This window comes from Canis lupus, chromosome 14, assembly GCF_011100685.1.
Source record: "Canis lupus familiaris isolate Mischka breed German Shepherd chromosome 14, alternate assembly UU_Cfam_GSD_1.0, whole genome shotgun sequence".
NCBI lineage: Eukaryota > Metazoa > Chordata > Mammalia > Carnivora > Canidae > Canis > Canis lupus.
Window position 1 is genome coordinate 28719121 of NC_049235.1, and position 20368 is coordinate 28739488.

At 35.9% G+C, this 20368-nt stretch overlaps 1 protein-coding gene across 11 annotated transcripts in view; it reads right to left on the minus strand.

The window, feature by feature from the left end:
* Window positions 1-20368, minus strand: part of ETV1 (ETS variant transcription factor 1) — a 95567-nt gene that overhangs the window by 8647 nt on the left and 66552 nt on the right. For all 11 annotated transcript variants that reach the window (XM_038556971.1, XM_038556968.1, XM_038556966.1 and 8 more), the window contains 4 exons: window positions 11096-11164; window positions 9419-9487; window positions 5751-5920; window positions 1-102 (listed from right to left, as the gene is read on the minus strand). In XM_038556971.1, coding sequence (XP_038412899.1) covers window positions 1-102; window positions 5751-5920; window positions 9419-9487; window positions 11096-11164 — 410 coding nt within the window. The remainder of the gene's footprint in view (window positions 103-5750; window positions 5921-9418; window positions 9488-11095; window positions 11165-20368) is intronic.

Here is a 20368-nt window from a genome sequence, read left to right on the forward strand (position 1 = left end):
CTTTTGCATGATTCCTTTCTCATAATAATAGCGAAGCGAACGGCTAAGTTTATCATAGTTCATAGCTGGCCTGTTTTTCTGAATGCCCCAACGCCGGGCCACCTGTCACCAAAACAGAATTACATTGTAGTGTTAAGCATTACCTTATCGAGATATTTCCTAAAACATTAGTAAATTAATCAAGGACTTCCAAATCTTCCAAAAACACATCCAAATTAAAGACATAAGTAAAGAGGCAAAAGCTCTCATGATCTGAATTTTCCTGTGTCCTGGTTTGCTTTTAAACCAGGCGTGCAGTGATCATTCTGAAACTTCACAATAGAATTCTTTGTCACTATTGTTTTGGATACAAAATTAAATGGAAATAAGGGGATGTGTTTACAATGGGAATGAACAGGCTGCAATTCACTAAAACGAGGCAAGTTTCCCATTGTGAGATCTACTGCCTGTTGTTTCCTTCTATAGTTTTTCAGATAAAACCTATAGATCAAGCACAGCTTAGTGATTTGTGTAGGTGTTTTCTGAGGTTATGATAAACTAAAGAAAAAATACCCTGTTAGATACTCAATGAAAGAGTAAACAAGTGGCACTGTGTGTGTAGCAAAGGAAACAGTATACAAATTCATAATCTGAACTGCAAATAATTTTTATTGCCTGAAGCAGCACCAGAATAAAACTGTAACCAATACTGAACTGAGGAATTAAGCATTCATTTAGAGAACAGTAATTGGACACTAAAAATAAAAAGGAAGTGGAAAAGGTCACCATGTACATGAGTCCACAAACAAAAACTTCTAAAGCAGAATGTCCACTTTGTTGTTTAGTGAAAAATCTCAGAGTTTTTGAGAATGTGGCCTTGGAGGAGCAACCTCTCTGGCAAAGCAGAGCTCTTCAAGGAAACCTCCTTCTGCAATGTGTCTGTATCCCCGACCTCACCACCACCCTAGGCTGCCTGAAACGCTACATCCAACAGTGTAGCTTTGACTTTGCCTCTGCTACCCCAGTTAGAGACGTGTTCTCATTGATTTCCATATTTTATTACTCTGAGCAGAAACTGCAGCTGTCATGCATACCTAGGTGACCCCAAGAGGACGTTATCTAATAGGGTTAGGGTTTTCCTTCATTTCTATGAAATTCCAAGTTGCTGCTATGCCACATCCTATACTAAAAATAAAATGCTTTTCAGAGAGATCATTTCTGTCTCCTCTCCTCTTTATTAGCAATAACCTTTCCCCAGGGTTTGTTTTTTTTTCTTTCAAAAATACTGATCCTTGCTATTTTCTCCCCCTGCTAATTTGTATTTCCTGAATGAAGATACAATGTAATTTAGCCACTTGCATCAGTAGACTTTTTTAAGAGCAGAGAGATGTGATGTAACAGGAACATGATTACATATCCAAGCAGTCAGCATGGCAGGTACATCTGAATTTTCCAAAGATAAACTTCATTTTAATGTAAGTGTTCTTAGCAATAGTGAAATAGGAGGGTGGCAATAAGAAATGAAAGCAGTACTTTCTAAATAAAATGTCTTTTAAAAACCTAACAATGGGGGTGGGGCACCTGGGTGGCTCAGTGGTTGAGCATCTATCTGCCTTTGGCTCACGTCATGATCCCAGGGTCCTCAGATCCCACATTAGGTTCCCCACAGGGAGCCTGCTTATCCTTCTGCCTATGTCTCTGCCTCTCTGTCTCTCATGAATAAAAAAATTAAAAAAAAACAAAAACAAACCATAAAACGTAACAATGGGCATCAGCAAATCTTTAATAGACTTGGCAACTGAACAGCACGCAAACATGGAAGGGACATAAAAATAAACTACTAATATTTCCTTAAATTAAACACCAGTTTCTGACTACCTTTTCATTTATAAATGATTCTCCTCTAGAGATTCACCAGGATGCATATAGGAAGTCAAATACTTGCAACCAACTTTGAGACAACCCAGTGGAAGTCTCTAGGGAGAGAAAGATAATTTTTTGATACCATTAGCAGAGTCTGATTTTTAGGATGCCAGTTAATTCTCAGCACAAGTGGGTGTTAGTAGACATTTTTAAACAAAAAATATATTCTTCGAGCTGTTTTTATTTGTTCAATGTCACATTTATCATAAAGGGAAGTGGGATACACCACTATGCCTATGGGATGGTCATGCAAGGTAAATTCTAGAGATCTGCTCTACCTCAGCATGCCCATCGTTAACAATACTATATGATACATTTAAAAATTTGATAAGAGGGCAAATCCCATGTTAAATGTTATTATCACAATAATAAAAATAAAAAAGATTGAAACTTAAAATCAATAGGTAATACAGATAATTTCCTAGATAGCTTAGACCACGTACCAACACAGAAAGCCCAGTCGGCCCTCATGTATGAGCCACCAATCACTGCTACCTCCAGCACCACTAAAAGCCAAGGCAGCATTCTCAACATGGAATGGGTGCAGTGATGGCAACACTTTCAGTAACTTCCTTATGATACTCCTTCAACTCCGACTATTAATAAGGAAACTGAAAAGGCAACTGAACTATAAAAATCACTCTAGGGATGCTGGAGTGGCACAGTCAACAGGGTCAGACTCTTGATTTCAGCTGAGGTCATGATCTCAGGATCTCGGGATCAAGCCCCACAGTAGGCTCTGTGGTTAGCAAAAGTCTGTTTGTCCTCTTCCTCTGCTCCTACCGTCATTCATGCTCTCTCTCAAATAAATGAAGAAGGTCTTTGAAAAAAATCACTCATATTGTCAAATGAATTAGAAGGAAAATATAATAGCTCAAATATTAATTTATTTTTAAAAATCATGTTTGAATACCCAACAGTAAACCTGGAAACCATAACTAGGTCCTGGTTATCAGACTTCCTAGTAACTCATGTAGCTCAACAACTTTGAATATCTTTGAAAGACTTCACTGGGTCCTAGAGATGTTGTACTATGTGAACAACTGTTCCCTGAGACAATTCCCTCGGATCCATGATTAATTTGAAAATAACATCTCATTATCTCAAATATCTCAAAAAGAGAGCTGTTAAATAACATGCGCTTGCTTGAGTTACTCAAGCACACTGAGCAGATCATCAGCACAAGACCACAGGCTTCCTCAATATCATTTTAAAATGCAAAATGAACTAGAAAGAAATGAACCAATGAGTATTTCCTACAAGGATGGCTTCAGAGGCACCTTTCAGGAGCTGTATTGACACAGACACTCAAGGAGCTACTGTGTGGTTCAAGAAGGAGGGTGACCATGGGCCACAGAGGCTAAAGGGATTTCACAAATGCTTTCCAAAAAATAAATGTAAATGGTACAGCCATTGTCTAATGGGAGCGACTACAACAGTGAGCAATGCGGCATTAGAAACATGTTTTATTTTGAACAAAAGCCATAGGAGACTTAGTACTTACTGAACAACTATCATTGAGTCAGTTACTGTTTGGAAATGGTCTACTGCCTCTGAATTACTTGGCCTTTTTATAAGTCATGAGTCTACTGCAGAAAAGGTATCTAAATGTTTATTGTATTGAACAGATGTAACTGTGTCTTTCTTGCAATTAAAAATCACTGAAATTTAGAATCTGATAGAAGTTAATGGTCATCTGTTCAAGTCTTCTTATTCATGATTAAAATGAAGTCAACAATTGCTAAATAAAAACCTTAATGATGTACGTAAGAACTTTATTCTTCAGAGATCAGTAATTACCAACATAATTCAGAAATTTTTCCACCTTAACAAATAATATGGCAGGAAAAAAGTTCTGTTTCTGCTCACTTTATTTTAGTCCTAGGTAGAGGAAAGAACTAATAGAAATTGCTGTTGGATATACTCAGGTCTAGGATGAACCACCTCTTGCAGCGATTATTAACATGTTTGATGAGGTGAGGAACACACACTCCCATCATGTTAAAGGGCTTTCAAGTTACTTTACATTAAGTGTTTCTAGACTCCATTTGTTAGTGCTTCACATTTTTATGGGTCTTTCACTTACATCATTTAAGTACATCTACATAAAAATGAATTTCCTTTGAGAGCCAAATTAAGCCTTAGACACACTATGAAATTCAAACACCCAAACACTTAGCTCATACTAGATAATGGATATTTTCAAAGTCTGATACTGAGCCCTCTGTGTGTTTGGTGGAGGGCAATGGAGATACAAAGCTAATCCCTCTAGACTACTAGTGTATTCATGTCATCTGAAGTAGACATAATTATGCTAACCAGCTCCTCTTACTTCAAACTTCTTTTAATACAAATTTGAATCAGAGAATCTCTTAAATAAGGAAAGTAACTTATTTTCTGGCTATCAAATGAGGACATGTCATCTGATTATGCATGAATACACGGTTTCAGAGGGCAGAAAATTGAAGATGTAAAGTCCTATTAGCCTAGATTGTAGATGTCCAGTCTATACTAATCGAAACTAATCACTTTGGGTTCAAAATTAGCTGGATATCTTACTAAGTTTTACATGTTTCTGAGGCATTTAGACCCTACAGCCAATATGAGCCATTATAGGCATGCTAATTGAAAGTCGTCCATTGCTTTCTTGGCTAATGTAAACTAAAGTCAATTTTAATAGTAGCCGAGAAAGCACCTTTAGTAAGATACAAACATTTTACGTAAAAGTCACCTTTCTATAGAGGTCCAAAATGATATTAGTGGGTTATGCTGTAATAATGGTAGTAGTATTAAGCCTCAAGCTAGACCTGGGGAGAATAAAAATTGAACTGAGAAGATCTTCAGGAAAACTCCATTTGTACATGCATAGGGGTGGGGAGAAGGCAGCAGTAAGCCAGGTGAATAGTTAGTTGAAAGTATGTTCCATTTATCCATATTCTCTCTCTCTCTAGAATTATCTCATTCTGGTAATTTCTTAGTTAATATGGCGATACTCTCTCCTTACCCTCCAATGGAGTGTAAACAGCCCAGCTGACTTGAAAAGATGTTACCAAAAATCAAAGAGAAACAGTGTTATTATTAGGTTGGCATTTCCTAAGAAATACTTCCTGACTGAGAATTGTCTACTGTGGCCTTTGTGTGCCTTTATCCCACAGCAATTTCTCCCCCACCTCCTCTTGTGCATGACTTTGGTCTCTAAATGTTCCTCTCTAATCCCTTGACAAAATCAAGATTATCCAAATAATAACTTTCTCAATGAACAATTCCTTCATGTGCAAAACTAGCTGTCAACAGACAAACCCTCTCTTCTTCCAAGAATATCAAACATCCACAATTTAGATATTCTTTTAGAGACTTCCCAAGAATCATATTCTTGAATCAAGTCTAAAACCAAGTCTAGCTGGTTTTCTACAACATCAATCCTGTAGGATGTCATTCAACTGGAAAAATCGTGCAACATATTTATTGCTTATTTTAAATGTAGACATACTTTTCCTTTGCCCAACTTCTAATTCAGAAGGTTTCCCTAGAGTTTTAAAATTAAAAAAAAATAGGGGATCCCTGGGTGGCTCAGCTGTTTAGTGCCTGCCTTCCACTCTAGGCATGACCCTGGAGTCCCAGGATCAAGTCCCACGTCGGGCTCCTTGCATGGGGCATGCTTCTCCCTCTGCCTGTGTCTCTGCCTCTCTCTCTTTGTCTCTCATGAATACATAAATAAAATCTTTAAAAAAATAAATAAATAAATAAAATAAAATAAAATTTAAAAAATACATTTTGGCACATTAATCAATATGTTTCTTTATATTATAATATATCTGATTTTCCTAATGAAAATCTATTAGACCCACCTCTTCAGGCTCAATCAGTTTAAATTCCATGCCTCGCCCAGTCCACGCAATGAAATGAGAATTTGAAGGGTCATCCAGAAGAGCTACCAAAAACTGCCAGAGTTGAAGTGATCCCCGCCGCTGGTATGTGGGTCCTTCCCGATACATTCCTGGCTCCTGTTTGATGTCTCCTAAATTAAAAAACATTAAAGCTTCTATTACTAGCACTATTATGGCATTTACGTAAAATTTTCATTAAACCAATCATTAAAATGGTTAAATCACAACCACTTTATGGGTTTCTATGAAATAAAATATTACCACTAAATAGGGCTTTAAAATAGTTAAAGGATTTCATGTAAACCAAGAATCTGTACAAACTTACAAACAACTATATATAACATATAAGGGTCAGAAAAAATGCACACAGATGCAGAATAAATTCACATATATAATTTACTCATTAAAATTTTGTGTAACTATCTGTTTGTTTTCACTTATTTATTTAAAAACCATACCATCTAATCACACTTCTTTTTGTTTTATTGTTAATGATATTATTCACTGCTCTAAGCAACACTGAAGAAAAAGTATTCAATTTTAAGCTCTGGGCACTTTATTCATACAAATTCTGCAAACTATAATTTGTAATACTTCACTGGCATGCACACGAAAAATGCAAATTTTAATGCAAATATTTCAAAGCAAATTTGTTTATTCATCCATTCATTCATTCTAAAAGATGTATTTATTTGTGAGAGAGAGAAAGAGAGCAAGCAGGGGTAGGGGCAGAGGGAGAGAGAGAGAACCTCAAAAAGACTCCAGGCTGAGCACAGAGCCCGATGTGGAACTCGATCACATGACCCTGAGATCATGACATAAGCCAAAATCAAGAGTTGGAAACTCAACCAACTGAGCCACCCAGGTGTTCCATCTCAAAGGAATTTTAATAGCATCTTAAACTCTGAGTTAAGTAATCTGTACTTTATATAAATTAGGAAAATCTCATAAGTAAATCAGGGCATATTGGATTATCATCACACCATCTTTTTCCCACACCTTCATACTGGTACTACTACTTTCTTAACTGGGGGCAAATAAAAATTCCTTCGTTTTTCTTTGTCTTCTTTGCACTTCAATCACATGAATTTAATTTGCTAGTCTCTTTCTAAAAGTGCAATCTAAAAACACATATACAAGAGCTTTCTGTCGATCTATATTTTTAATCAAGAAATGTTGCTTTGTGTTACATTTATGTTATTTTTATATAGTATAAAAAACCTATTAAGTAGATTACAATAAGGGTGTTACTGTTCTAATTCTTCTGGTATAAATCTGGCCAGTTATCTTCCTTATACCAAACAAACAAAAATTCAGTCATAACTCCTGATTATTTACATCTGCCTCCAGCCAACCATCCCCAAAAGTATGTGGAATCGGTCACACTGGGGACTGAATGTCTAGGGCCCTACAAACATATCATTATTAATGCACGAACTTCTCTATGCCATGATAGAAACAATTCAGAAAATATATTCACAGTGTACGTGTGAATTATAAAATGGACCAGATCAGAAGCTTCTTAAAACTTTCCTTTGGTTGGGGCAGCCCCGGTGTCTCAGCAGTTTAAGCGCCACCTGCAGCCCGGGGTGTGATCCTGGAGACCCGGGATCGAGTCTCACGTTAGGCTTCCTCCATGGAGCCTGCTTCTCCCTCTGCCTGTGTCTCTGCCTCTCTCTCTCTCTCTCTCTCTCTCTCTGAATAAATACATTTTAAAAGTCTTAAAATATATATATATATATATATATAACACCTTTCCTTTGGTTAACAGACAGAAATGTGCATCTTAAAATAATTACAAAAAGAAAACACAACACTTTAAAAACCACAACCAAAATAAAATTATTCGGCCAATCGCTGCTAGAAATCATTATGTCATTTTGGTCTAAGCCAAATAATACAGAAGTGTCTCTTCATATTGATTTCAATGACAGTTTTATTTATCTCAGTTTTTCCTTCTGAGACTTACAAATTTTTTCATGGGGGTAACTGAGCAATTATGCAGAGTGAAGCACTATCAAATGTTTTAATCTCTAGATTGCTTCTGCCTATAAATGTGACAGGCTATCCTAGCCTTGTCAATGAAAAAATAACTCTGTGCTTTTCTAATCTCTTGCTCTCTATTCCTTATAAAATTTAAGACTATCTTCTAAAAAAATATTTTCTTAGTACAAAATTGAAGAATATTTAGTAGTCAAAGGGAATAAATAATCAAGATAGACAGCTCCCCTAAATATTAGTGTGACTTAGGCTTGTTAGATTATATCATAATCCAATTGGTAGTTTTGAGCTATTTTTTCTTCCTTAGATGCCCATTCTGGTCATCAAGAGTTTTTTTAAACGTTAAGCTCACTAAGAATGAAAAACAAAACAAAACAAAACAAAAAAAACTGATGAAGGTCATTCCAAAAAGTAAAGGCTTTATGCTTTGTCTTAAGAGAAAAGGCTGTATTTTAAGAATTGTGATGCTCTGCTAATGATGCTAAATAGCACATATCACACTGAAACTCGAAGCTTAAAAAACTAACATCTATTTAGAATAAGGCCAAAAAAGTGACTCCTAATGGAGCTTAACCCTGTGACCTTGAATGAATTTAGCCATTTAAAGGAAGACTAAGGAAACAGATCTTTCCCAAATTATCATTCTTTCTGAGAAGGACCAGAGTAGCAAAAGCCTTAGGAACAGAGTAGTCTTCAAGAAACTAATTAGAGATGGAGAAGCAATCTGAGCATGCACTTTGCTGTTTAAATAATGACAATTAAAAACTTCTGAGAGCTACCAAGTCATTACAGCCATGATCCCCAAAGTTTGTGCAATCAGCTAATCAGAGGGTCCCTGCTCATTTCCTGTTAAACAATCAAAGCAGGAAATATGGAGACCACTCTGAAGAACCACTAAATCAATTAACTGTTCACTTTTTACCCAAGCTTCCTCGTAGATGCTGACTTCTACCACCTTTGTCAAGGAAAAAAAATATTTTTTTCTAACTTGACACTCATTTCTAAAATCTGGGACTGTTTCACTGCAAGAGACAGTGATAAAAAAAAAAAGTAATGCTTTCCTAACTCCATTTTAAGCAATTACAAAGTAATTGCACATTAGTAATGAACATCTTCCCAGGGAAAGAAAAGGAAAAACAAAAAAGAAGGACTAACAATCACTAACTAAATGGGCAGCTATGTTGTTCCTGTGTTCCATAATGCATCTTTTCATGAACAATAAAAGGAAAGAAGCTGCATTAGTCATCTGTGCATCCACAGTAGCATGCTTTCTGTTCTGCTTTGTTAATTATGGGATCAGCTTTCAATAAATCTCAAGCAACAAGCTGCATGTGCTCTGCAGGGCAAAGGAAAGACCCCTCTTACTCTACACAAAGCTCAGCAAGAATGATACTCTCTGGTCGGATCTTTAAAAATGAGACCTCTCATGGGACAAAAGAAAAAGCTTCTGAATAGGGGAAGGAAGAGAGAATTTATAAAAGGCAAAGTTTAGCAAGAGTTAAATGCATCGTAAATGATGTGCATAAAAATCGTTAGGGCGCGATGTCAACTGTTTTCAGGGGAGTCGAGGGTGATCTTTCCACTCCTTCTCAGAAAAATTCAAACTTGAAGCACAGTGAGAAACCTACCATCAAATTTCTCTGGGACAACACAGGTGTCATCATAAAACTGCCTGGGGCCCTTCTCAAACATACAGCCTGTGGGAGGAAAAGAGGATACATTTATTCATGATAGAAATGAAGCTCACAAGCAATTTAAAATATAGCCATTAGCACAAAACTTGGGGTAGGAAAAGGACTCTGCCAGTTTTCAGCTCTGTGACCTTAGACACACTGTTTAGCCTCACTGTCTCTGTTCCCTCACCTATAGAATGGGAATAATGATAAATCACCTATCTCAAAGGGTTGTTGTGAGGAATAACTGGTTTAATATATGCAAGTTTAGAATAGTACCCAGCACACAGTGATACACGACAGATATTTATATTATTACCAACCCAAGCACAGAGCGGTTAACACTGGCAAGCCTAGAAATTATAAAGTATCATCTCCTTTTTCATTTTCTTCCAAGTTTTGTTATTTATGAGATAGTAGGAAAATCAAGATGAGTTACTCGTATTTACCTTGCACAATTACTTCCTGATAAACTGAAACACATTCTGTTTACCCCTTACTTCCCTGGAAAAATTTTTAGCCAGGTTAACCTCCTAATGTTTTCATCTTCAACAGACAAGATAGTTTTAATTTTCTTTTTTTTTTTTTTTAGCTTTTTTTCCCTGTAATAAAACTAAGTCCATGGAAAAAAATGCAAAATAAATCAACAGCTTTTAGCAATCATTTTCTCCCCCATGTATTCATGACTGTGACCCTCACTGAATCATTGTCGTCCTTAATCACCAGTAAGAAATTTCATATACTTTAGCCACAGTTTTCTTTCTCAGATGTACTGGTCTCTACAGTGAGTGCATAATATTAACAACAGTAGTGACAATAATCGCACTGCATTTTTGCTAAATTTCTGGTCCCAAATATTTTGGACTTACCAGCTTATTATATACTCTTCTTTAAAGACAAGCATTTACTTCTATCGATACCACTTATACAAAATAACCAGTATTAGACCTAACCTAAAAAGATGCATCTGTGTCATCTTCCTGAGGACACAGAACGTTTATGTCATGAACTATGCACACATTTCCAGAAACTCCTTAATAGGGAATGTATCTAAAGAAGATTATTCATTACTTTGTAGGTTATCAAAGTCCGTTAGATCAAAGCTTTCCCACGTGATTACCATGAACACATCCACAAAAACTCCTTCTGTAGGTCTCTGATGTGAAATTCCATTCTAGCAATTACTTATATAAAAATGAAAAATCCAGGATATTTAAAAGCAAATATATTTAAAACTACTCTCTTTTATTTCAAAACACAGACTTGGGTCTGTAAAGCAAAACTGAAATTCCTCGAAGATACATTTCAGTAGAGAGTAGGAAGGTAGGCTAATCTATAAAGCACATGTTCTATTTTAAAAGAATGTGGTTGTTGGCCAAAAAAAAACCCCAAAAAACAAAACAAAAAAACCCCACAGAAATCCACTTTTCAGCTGTTTATACACACATGACTCCTGTTAACCAAATTCAAGATAACATGAACTGAAACATCTTCCTTTTACTTTAAAAAGATAAAGTTTTTTAATAGTGGTTTAGGGAACATAAAATATGATGATTAATCAAATGACTGCATCTTTGGTACATCTGATTATTCTGATCATATTTACAAGGAATTTCAGTAATAAAAACTTAACTTCTGTTCTGCTGGGATGAGCCAGGAAGCCTTCTTGCCTCATATAAATGGAGTGGCAGCTAGGCACTTCTGAAAGAAGAAACATCAGTTAAAGAGCAGTTTGGAGCTGAAAATGTTATCAATAGACAGAGCAGTGGGAAAATAAAAGAAACTGACATGAATCTCCATGAAGGGAACTTGTCAACACTCAGTTAACATTTCAGGCAGGGCCCACACAAGAAATGGAAAGCTGAGGGGCGCCTGTGTGGCTCAGTCTGTTAAGCATCCAACTTGATTTCGGCTAAGGTCATGATCTCAGGGTTGTGGGATCGAGCCCCATGTGGGACTCCATGCTCAGCAGGGAGTCTGTCTGAGATTCTCTCTCCCTCTCCCTCTGCCCCTCCCCCACTCACATACTTGCACACATGCTCTCTCTCTCTCTCTCAAATAAATAAGTACATTTTTTCTAAAAATTGGAAAAATGAGAAGCATATCATGGCAAACACTGATCCTCTCCAACAGGCATGTAAATTCAAAGTTTTACCCACATTTACTGAAGGGTGGCTCTCCTGTAACCCCATGTGAGTATGAGAGTGCCCTTAAAACAAACGGTGTCATGAGTTTAGATACGTTTGGGGGCATTTATGTGATACATTTGTATGTCCCATGGTATTCAAAGCAAAGATCAACAAAGACTCATTCATGGTTTATTTCATGAACACTGGCAGAAATTATTATGAAAAGATGAAAATTGCCCCATCTCTTGAAATTACTCTAGCCTTTAAAGGTGACTGCTATTTTTCACCCCCAGATAAAAGTATGACTGCTGTTTAAGCACACAGATCACATTCATAACGAATGAGGCTATAAAACAGAAACCCAACAATTTCATAGCAAACACCATTATTACAGCAGGAATGAGGCCTTGCCTACCTGACCAAGTTAACTCATCACTGAGAAAATAAACTTGGTTAATGGTTAAACTAGAGTCATAGTGACAGCTGTGTATTTAACATGTTTAGTAGCTTACATAAAGGGAAAAGGAAAGAAATATGGATGAGGAGGCAAAAGATTAAAATTCAAGTCCTTAATTTACTACTAATAAAGCTACATGACTTTAGATAAGTCATTCTGTATCTAAGATTATATAAAATAAAGGGTGGGATCAGGGTTATCTAAAATCTATTACAGGCTCCAGTTCTTTGATTCTGAAAATAAAATGTCATTCACAGGAACAGAGGTTGATTTCTGGTGAAGCCAATGCAATTCAGCTTTAGGCAGGACCCTCCACTTACAGGAATCCCTTCTGATGCCCTATACCTCATTTTGTATATGCTATTTCTTTTTCTTTCAGAAGGTTCCCCAAATTTTATGTTTTAGTTCCCACAAACCTGTATATTACATATATAACAGATCCTATAGGAATTTATAAATATATATGACTAAATTAATTCTATCCTCTTTATGTATACTCAAGATTTTGAAACTTTTAACACATACAAAACTTGTAAGATATATATGACAAATGTCCTATTTAATATAAAAGTATGTCCTCCATTCTGCCATTTGTAGTAAGCACATAATTTCTGAACAAGTAATAAAGAATATTTAAATGACTTGGGGTCTAAAGCCCCTTATCTCTTCTTAACTATCCAAACATAGATTTTCATGTTTAACAGATAATTAGTATTATTTCTTTGACCTAGAGGTCATTCTTTCTTGGTATGGAGTGTTCCATTTTTAAAGTCTACCTGATTTTTTCAAAATTTGCCTGGTGACTAATATCAATCAAAATATGAGATGATGTTTTCACAGAAAAAAAGTTTACGTGGTTTGAGTCAAAAATATCTTTTTTTTTAATTTTTATTTTTATTTATGATAGTCACACACACAGAGAGAGAGAGAGAGGCACAGACATAGGCAGAGGGAGAAACAGGCTCCATGCACAGGGAGCCCGACGTGGAACCCGATCCCAGGTCTCCAGGATCGCGCCCTGGGCCAAAGGCAGGCACTAAACCACTGCGTCACCCAGGGATCCCCCTGAGTCAAAAATATCTTAATTGTAATTCCTAATAGAAATAACACTTAAAAATATGTAGAAATCAATAGCTTATGAGTTGAAAACAATATCAAACTCATTATCAAACATTTTAGAACACCATATCTTTTTTATATAACATATTATCTAGTATGTAATTCTCACCCCGCAAAAGACAGAGTTAATCTTGTTTCCTGATATCAGGAAACTTAAAATGGGGTTGCAGAGTAGTTGAACTTCTGTTACCAAATTTAGCAATCCACTTTATCCATACTTTTTAACCAGTGGTACTTCAAATTAATTTTTAATGTTACGTTGATTTATTGCTAGGCAAGGACCCTCAAAGCAGCTGGGCCTAGAAGGGACAGTGTTAATGACTCTGCCATCAGCTCAGCAGCTGTTTAGAGGTAAGAATTTTGTTGTACCAATGTTGACACCCTGCCACAAAATACTTTTACTGACTGCAGCCCAGCTGGAGTATGGCTGTAAAAACAGCTGGCTGGCTCTGGAGGCAGCTAGAGGAAAACATATAGATTAAACTCTATTATATATAAGTGTGACTAAATGTAGTCTTTCCTCCCCAGAGAGGGAGAGAAAGAGGAGGAGAGGAAATGCAAGCTTTTGTAAGAAACCCACTATTCAAAGTCAAAGAATATCTTATAAAAGTACTCTAACATAATACAAAATAAGCATAATCTTGGACATTTGGTATCAAAGACAGAATTTGATGATCATTTCACTAATCCTCATGTATCTATTGACCTTGCTGATTTGTTATTTATTTTACTAATTCTGTAATATTTTTCATAAATTCCATTATCGATATGACATTTAAAGAATACGAATTTGAAATTCATAATAAATTAATGATTTACAATAAGGTTAAAGCCAGAACCTCCATTATGGTTCCAGAGGCCAAACTTTGATCTAAGTTCTAAGAAAAGCCATGAAGGAAGGGCAACTTAAGAAAAAAATTATATACATATATATACATATATGTATATAATTTTGTTTTTGCCATCCTTAATACTACTTATTGCACTCCAGAGTAAATAAGATTAACATCTAGCTCTTGAAATTGAAACACGTGGCTAGCATTGTTTAAATCCAGTCTAACCTCAAAATCGGTATCCTTTATACAGTCCAGAGAAGCCTGAAAAAATATGGCTAAGAGGAGTTTATTCCCCTAAAGTAACTAAAGTCATGTTATCCTAAAGTGGTATCAGTTAATTTATGACTATCAGAGTGGGTCAGACTCTAATCAAATTGTAGAAACATTTCCAAAGTGATTATTCAATCAAATGACTAACATGGTTAATTAGGAGCCATAAACATTGCTCTGAAGTTCATCAAAGTAATGACTTGCCCAGAAAAATTACTGCTAATTAAATTGCCTGCTGCTTTCATTTCTACCTTATCTAATAAAAAATCCAACCAATGAAGTTTGGCATTACATTTTAACTTTTGCTAAATGCTCAACTAAGATCCAAACTAGCTAAGTGGTGACTTCAAAGGCAAATGTTTTGTAGCAGGGAATGGAGGCACTGCATACATATGCATTTGTGTTTTTTTCATGGAATAAGCTCACAAATTCAGCAACGTTAATAAACTGCAGTTTAACTTATGCATAAATGTTACTATGACAGCATATTTATACTGTTCTATTATGTCCGCAGCTTATAATTTTAGGATTGTGAGCACAGCACTGTGATTACAAATGTGCACCTTGTCTTCTAACACACCTGGTTTTGAACCACAGTTCAGGTGTTTCCTGGGAGTATGACGTTTTGTTAGTTATTTGACATCTCCAACTCTCAACTTCTATATCTATAAAATGGGAATAATAAGGATTTCCTTCAAAGGGTTGTGGAGAGGGACCATAAGGGCAACATTTAACTCAATGCAAACAGTGAGGATTCAAGATATGGTGCTTCTCATTAATAACAGAAACTATTTTAAAGTGACCCTCACGGGACACCTGGGTAGCTCAGCAGTTGAGCCTCTGCCTCGGCTCAGGGTGTGATCCCAGGATCTGGGACCGAGTCCCACATCGGGCTCCCTGTGAGGAGCCTGCTTCTCCCTCTGCCTATGTCTCTACCTCTCTCTGTGTGTGTCTGTCATGAATAAATAAATAAATCTTAAAAAAAAAAAAAAAGTGGCCCTCACAAGTGAGTGAACCACAGGACTTAAAAATAATTACATATTTAAACTATTTTATATTGTAATTTGCTGTTCTTAAAACAATTATCTACTGAGAAAGATGAGTTGTTGCTTATTAGTGTACTTAGTGATATTCTTCACAAATCTATTAATCTATGATATTTAAAATATATTGTTTTAAAATTCATTATAAATTTATGATTTACCAGGTTTAAGTGAGAATCTCTATCACATTTTCAAACTATTTGGAGGTATCTCTTTTGAATTTCTATTTACAATGTCATACTTTGATATTTACTGCTAAAAGACTTTTGTTTACAAAGTTTTAAATTCAGGGGTGCCTGGATGGCTCAGTTGGATAAGCATCTGACTTTGGTTCAGGTCATGATCTCAGGGTCATGGACCGGAGCCTGGGATGGAGCCCCCTGCAGCCCCCATTGCACCGTGTGCTCAGTGGGGAATCTGCTTCGCCCCTCTCCCTTTACCCCTCCCTCCCACTCGCGTTCTATCTCTCTCAAATAAAAATATAAATATAAAAAGTTTAAAAGTCAATCTATAAATTGCATTATGAAAATTTAAGACAAATGATTTTGTATCTTTTTGAAACTTAGGTAGGGATCAAAAAAGTACTACAATGTGACACTTAGCATGGGCCTAGTCAGCTTGCAGAAACTAAACTGCCTATAATTTGTCACACATGAATTCAGGGGATGCTTAGCCAATTCAATATGCTACAAAAATTCAAAGCAGTAAAGCACTATTCTCATTGTAATGCACCCGTGAATGTAGGGGCAGTTAAGAAGAAGAGTAAACGAACACCCCAAACTATCTGATTTGATTAGTCTGCACCTTTAGAAGCAGGGTTAAAATTGCCTTTCAATTTGCAGGTATGAAACTAAAAAGTTGACTTTTCTGTCTCGAATTTTAAAGCCATAATGGGAAATACAGGGCTGACTTGGGGAACGTTACCAAAGGTTTGACCACAAAGCGGAGTTTTGAATTTGCACACCTTATATAGCCATACACTGCTCTGATTTGCAGATTCACATACTGCTGCCCAGAGGTACAGAAGGAACGATCACCTTCAGGGCATGGTTTGCCTAAACCTTCTAGGAGCTGTATTAGGCCAGATCAGAGACAAAATATTTGCCACGACCATCTGAACCATCCCTACAGTTGGCTGGAATTATTATCAAGTAGTGTGCAAACCTAGAAATATTTGATATTGTAAACTTTGAACAAGGAGGAAAAATGCCTCTCACTGGATGCTTTTGGTTAAATTGTTGTAGCAATAATCAGTGTGATAATATAATAATGCATTCAAGTCTCTGAGAGTAAATGAGAAATCCCTATAAAACAGGAATAAGTCCAATGTTGTATTTTAATGTGATTTTACTTTCATATGAATACACAATGGAAAAAGATCGATTTTCTGACCTCTTGAGGAGGTGATATGACAAAATCAAGTCTACCTAAACTTTTGTGTAATACACTAATGATGGTGGAAAACTTGGCACATTAAATGTCCAGGAGAAAATATGTTTGTGGACATACATCTGAAATTATGAGATATTTAGTGAAAAATGTGTGTGGATATGTATTAATTCAGTGCATACAGAAGAGTTCAAACAAGTTTTTCAAAAACATATATCTATTATCTTAAGAAATACTGAGTTGTACCATGAACTAACGACACTATTTGCATTCAAGAAAGATGAACATTGTGACATATCTTGCCAAAGTTTTAGCCATCTTAAATTTCATGTTTTACAGTTTTGTTTGTTTCTTCCCATTTCCTTGGCACAGAGTTTAAAATCCAAAGCTTAATTAATTAATTAATTAATTAATTAAAATAAAATCCAAAGCTTTTCTAGAGTGCATAAATAAGTTTTATGAAGATGTATTTAAATGCAAATACATTCACATATACGGTAGTGTAGCATCCTTTTACTATGCATTTCCACTTGCCCCATGAATAGATTTCACGTATTTAATTGAGAAAATTATATATCGTAGAGTTTCTGAAAAGGATACTAAGGGGAAGGAATTATTCTTACAACCATATGATCTGTCCATGATAGAACAAATCTAAAAGCAATAAACTCTAAAAGTAAGGCCCAGGCTGAATATGGCTGAATTTGCTTGAGAAAGAAGGCAAGTGGGATGACACAAAGATGAAGTTTTGTAAGACTTGTTTGCCTTCAGTCACAAAAGCTCTACATGGATGTAATAACATCTTAGTCACTGGACCTTATTAAAAAAGGCAAAAAAGTTGGAGTTGGCTAAAATCTTAAGAAGAGAATGATGAATTTACTATGACCTCATTCACACTTAGATGGAATCTTTTACATTAGGATTTTTAGTCAACTGTGAATATAAATAATGTAAAATCTGCAGAGATATTCTCTTCCACCGCAGCTCAGAGATCTATTGTTGATACATTATGAGGACAGAATGATTACCATGTTAGTCTTTATATGCCTAGTGTACTGTTTGCAAAAAAAAAAAAAAAAAAAAGTAATGCTGTTATCTGCATTCAGGTACACATAAAGGCTACTTAACATGAACTAAACAGTATAGAAAAGTGTAGCTATGAGACCACAAACTTCTCTTGTAAGCATGTGGGTTTCGAGGGGGGACCGTATCCTCCACAAGTAATGGCCAGATTCAGGTTTCGCTCATATGATCTAGTAAGCTGACAATTTTACAAGTTTTAGAAGCCTGTGAAGGTTTTATTAAGTTAGAGTTAAAAGTAAAATTGAAGTGATAGGAAATATAAGAACAATTGTAACTGTTTATTAGGTATTATTGTACTCTGACAGTTCACCGAAGTTTATAAGAAAATATTGCCATTAGCTGTTAAAACAGGGCTACAAAAGAATTCTGAAGAAGGGAAGGTTGTAATGTTGAGTTTCAATACTGAATTGTTCCCCTTTGGAATCTATGTGATGTGAAGCAAACGCATCACGAATTGCTTTGTCCTCTCCCTTTCATCTCTCCTTGGATCACTGTAATATTCAGATATCTATTTTACTTGTTCTGAGCATGAATAATACTAGTGTGGAGTTCTGTGTGATGGCTTCACTCTGTTGCAGACACTGTAATTAGTACAGTATCCTGTTGATCTTGCACAATAAGATGGTCTTCCCAGAAGAATCTCTCTCTCACTTTGTCTTATCCACTAGCCCCCAAGAGGGTATTGGTGAATGTTAGAAATAATAATGGCATCTTATTCAAGGACTGGCAGTCTTTCAGGAAATCTCTAGAAGTAGTCAAGATAAAATTACATCTACAGAAATCCCATACTATTACCTGGATTCCTGCTACTATACATCTTAGTAACTTTACAAACATAACCATATCCAGTCCTTACAAAAACAGAAAGGCATAGGAATCATCTGCCCCTTTTTTATAAATGAGGAAACGGAGGACAAAAGGTGCAACAACACATGCTTAGTATGACAAAGAGAGTAAACAGTCATCAGGCCCAGAATTTAGTATAATATTTCCAGTGTCATACAAAGTGGGTGGTTTTGTTTTTTTAATGCTAAGAATAACAAAAACATGTGGATGAAGCAGTACATGGTGGAGGCTCACATTGAAATGAAGGGTCACCAGAATGAAGTACTCAAACCTACTTCTCCAAATTCAAGAAAATGGTAAATAAATCACAATGGCACATGCTTGCCATCCTCTCGGTTTTGTTTTGGTTGATTTTCACATCTATCTTTGAATACCACTCTTTGTAAAATTTTCCAGACTTTATTCAAAACAATTAACTAAAAATCCTAACACACGATAAAAACAATTATCATCTATTTAATGTGACAACAATTTCTTGAGAATGTTTCAATTAAATGATCTATGTGTTAGTTAAAAATAGTTTATGGAAATAAAGTCTTCCTTTTCCTCTAAACTATTAAATAGTTAACTCACTTAAGTATACAAATCCTTTAAATGAAAAAAAATTCTGTAATGTTTTATACCTAAAAATGCATATTCAAATACTTTTAAAAAATAAATAACACTTATCTTACCTCTCTCGTTCTCATTCATATGAACACACACATGCATGCATGCTCACACACACACACACACGCACAGATCCAAATATGCATCCATAAACTGTTTCATTTAATTTCAAATCTCAGTTATACATATAAAAACAGTTGTCTGTTCATTCCATCTACTTGCAACAAGCAGTTCTAGGCCTAACCATCCTAATGGTCTTCTTTAAAAAGAAACTAAAAATCCTACACCACAGAAGTACTCTCCCCTCCCCCTTAAATTTCCTTTTTGACGCTAGTATAACTCACAAGCAGATTATCTCTCCCTTCCCCCTTTCCTGCCTGCAAAATCCAAGTTAGACAAACACTGTGTGGCTGAAATGACATATTTGAATGGAATTCAGACCCACCAGTTCCTGTTTATGTTTCTGATTTGAGAATGTTGTCTTCTCATTCACTATACATTAGGAACACTGCAAGGCCATAAATAGTGTTGGGTTACATGCAGGCAGGACCAATGAGCATTAATCATTACTTCCAGTCAACTGGCAAAAGCAGCAGCTGACGGAACACTACACCCTTCAGCTCCGTGTAAATGGACATTCCAGAGAGTAAGAGTGTGTGTGTGTGTGTGTGTTTCCTTTCAGTCTCCATTTTATGAATGAAACTCCAGGCTCTATAGAGTCCATTCATGTAAGACAAATGCTTACAGGGCTCTTCCCCCAGGGATCAATCAGTCATGGGTAAAACTGATATGATTGGTTTAAGACAGGCTTCAGCCTTCCATTACTGACTTAAAATGCAGTCCCTGTCCATTTGACCTGTGTTAATGCATAAAGAGTAAATCCAGACCATAGTCTCAATTCTCAAATCAAATCACTAGCCAGTGCCACTTACTGTAACTGTAGATTTAGAGCATATTTAAGTATTTCTTAGAAAAAGCGAGAGTGGACCTGAGTACTGTTTTGGGAGATTTGCTATTTTAACTCGGAAAACTGAGGAAAACCCATATGTGGCATGCTGGACAATAAAAAGCAAAGTCAAGTTGTGAGGCCAATCCCTGACCTTTGTAATAACAAAATCAACTAG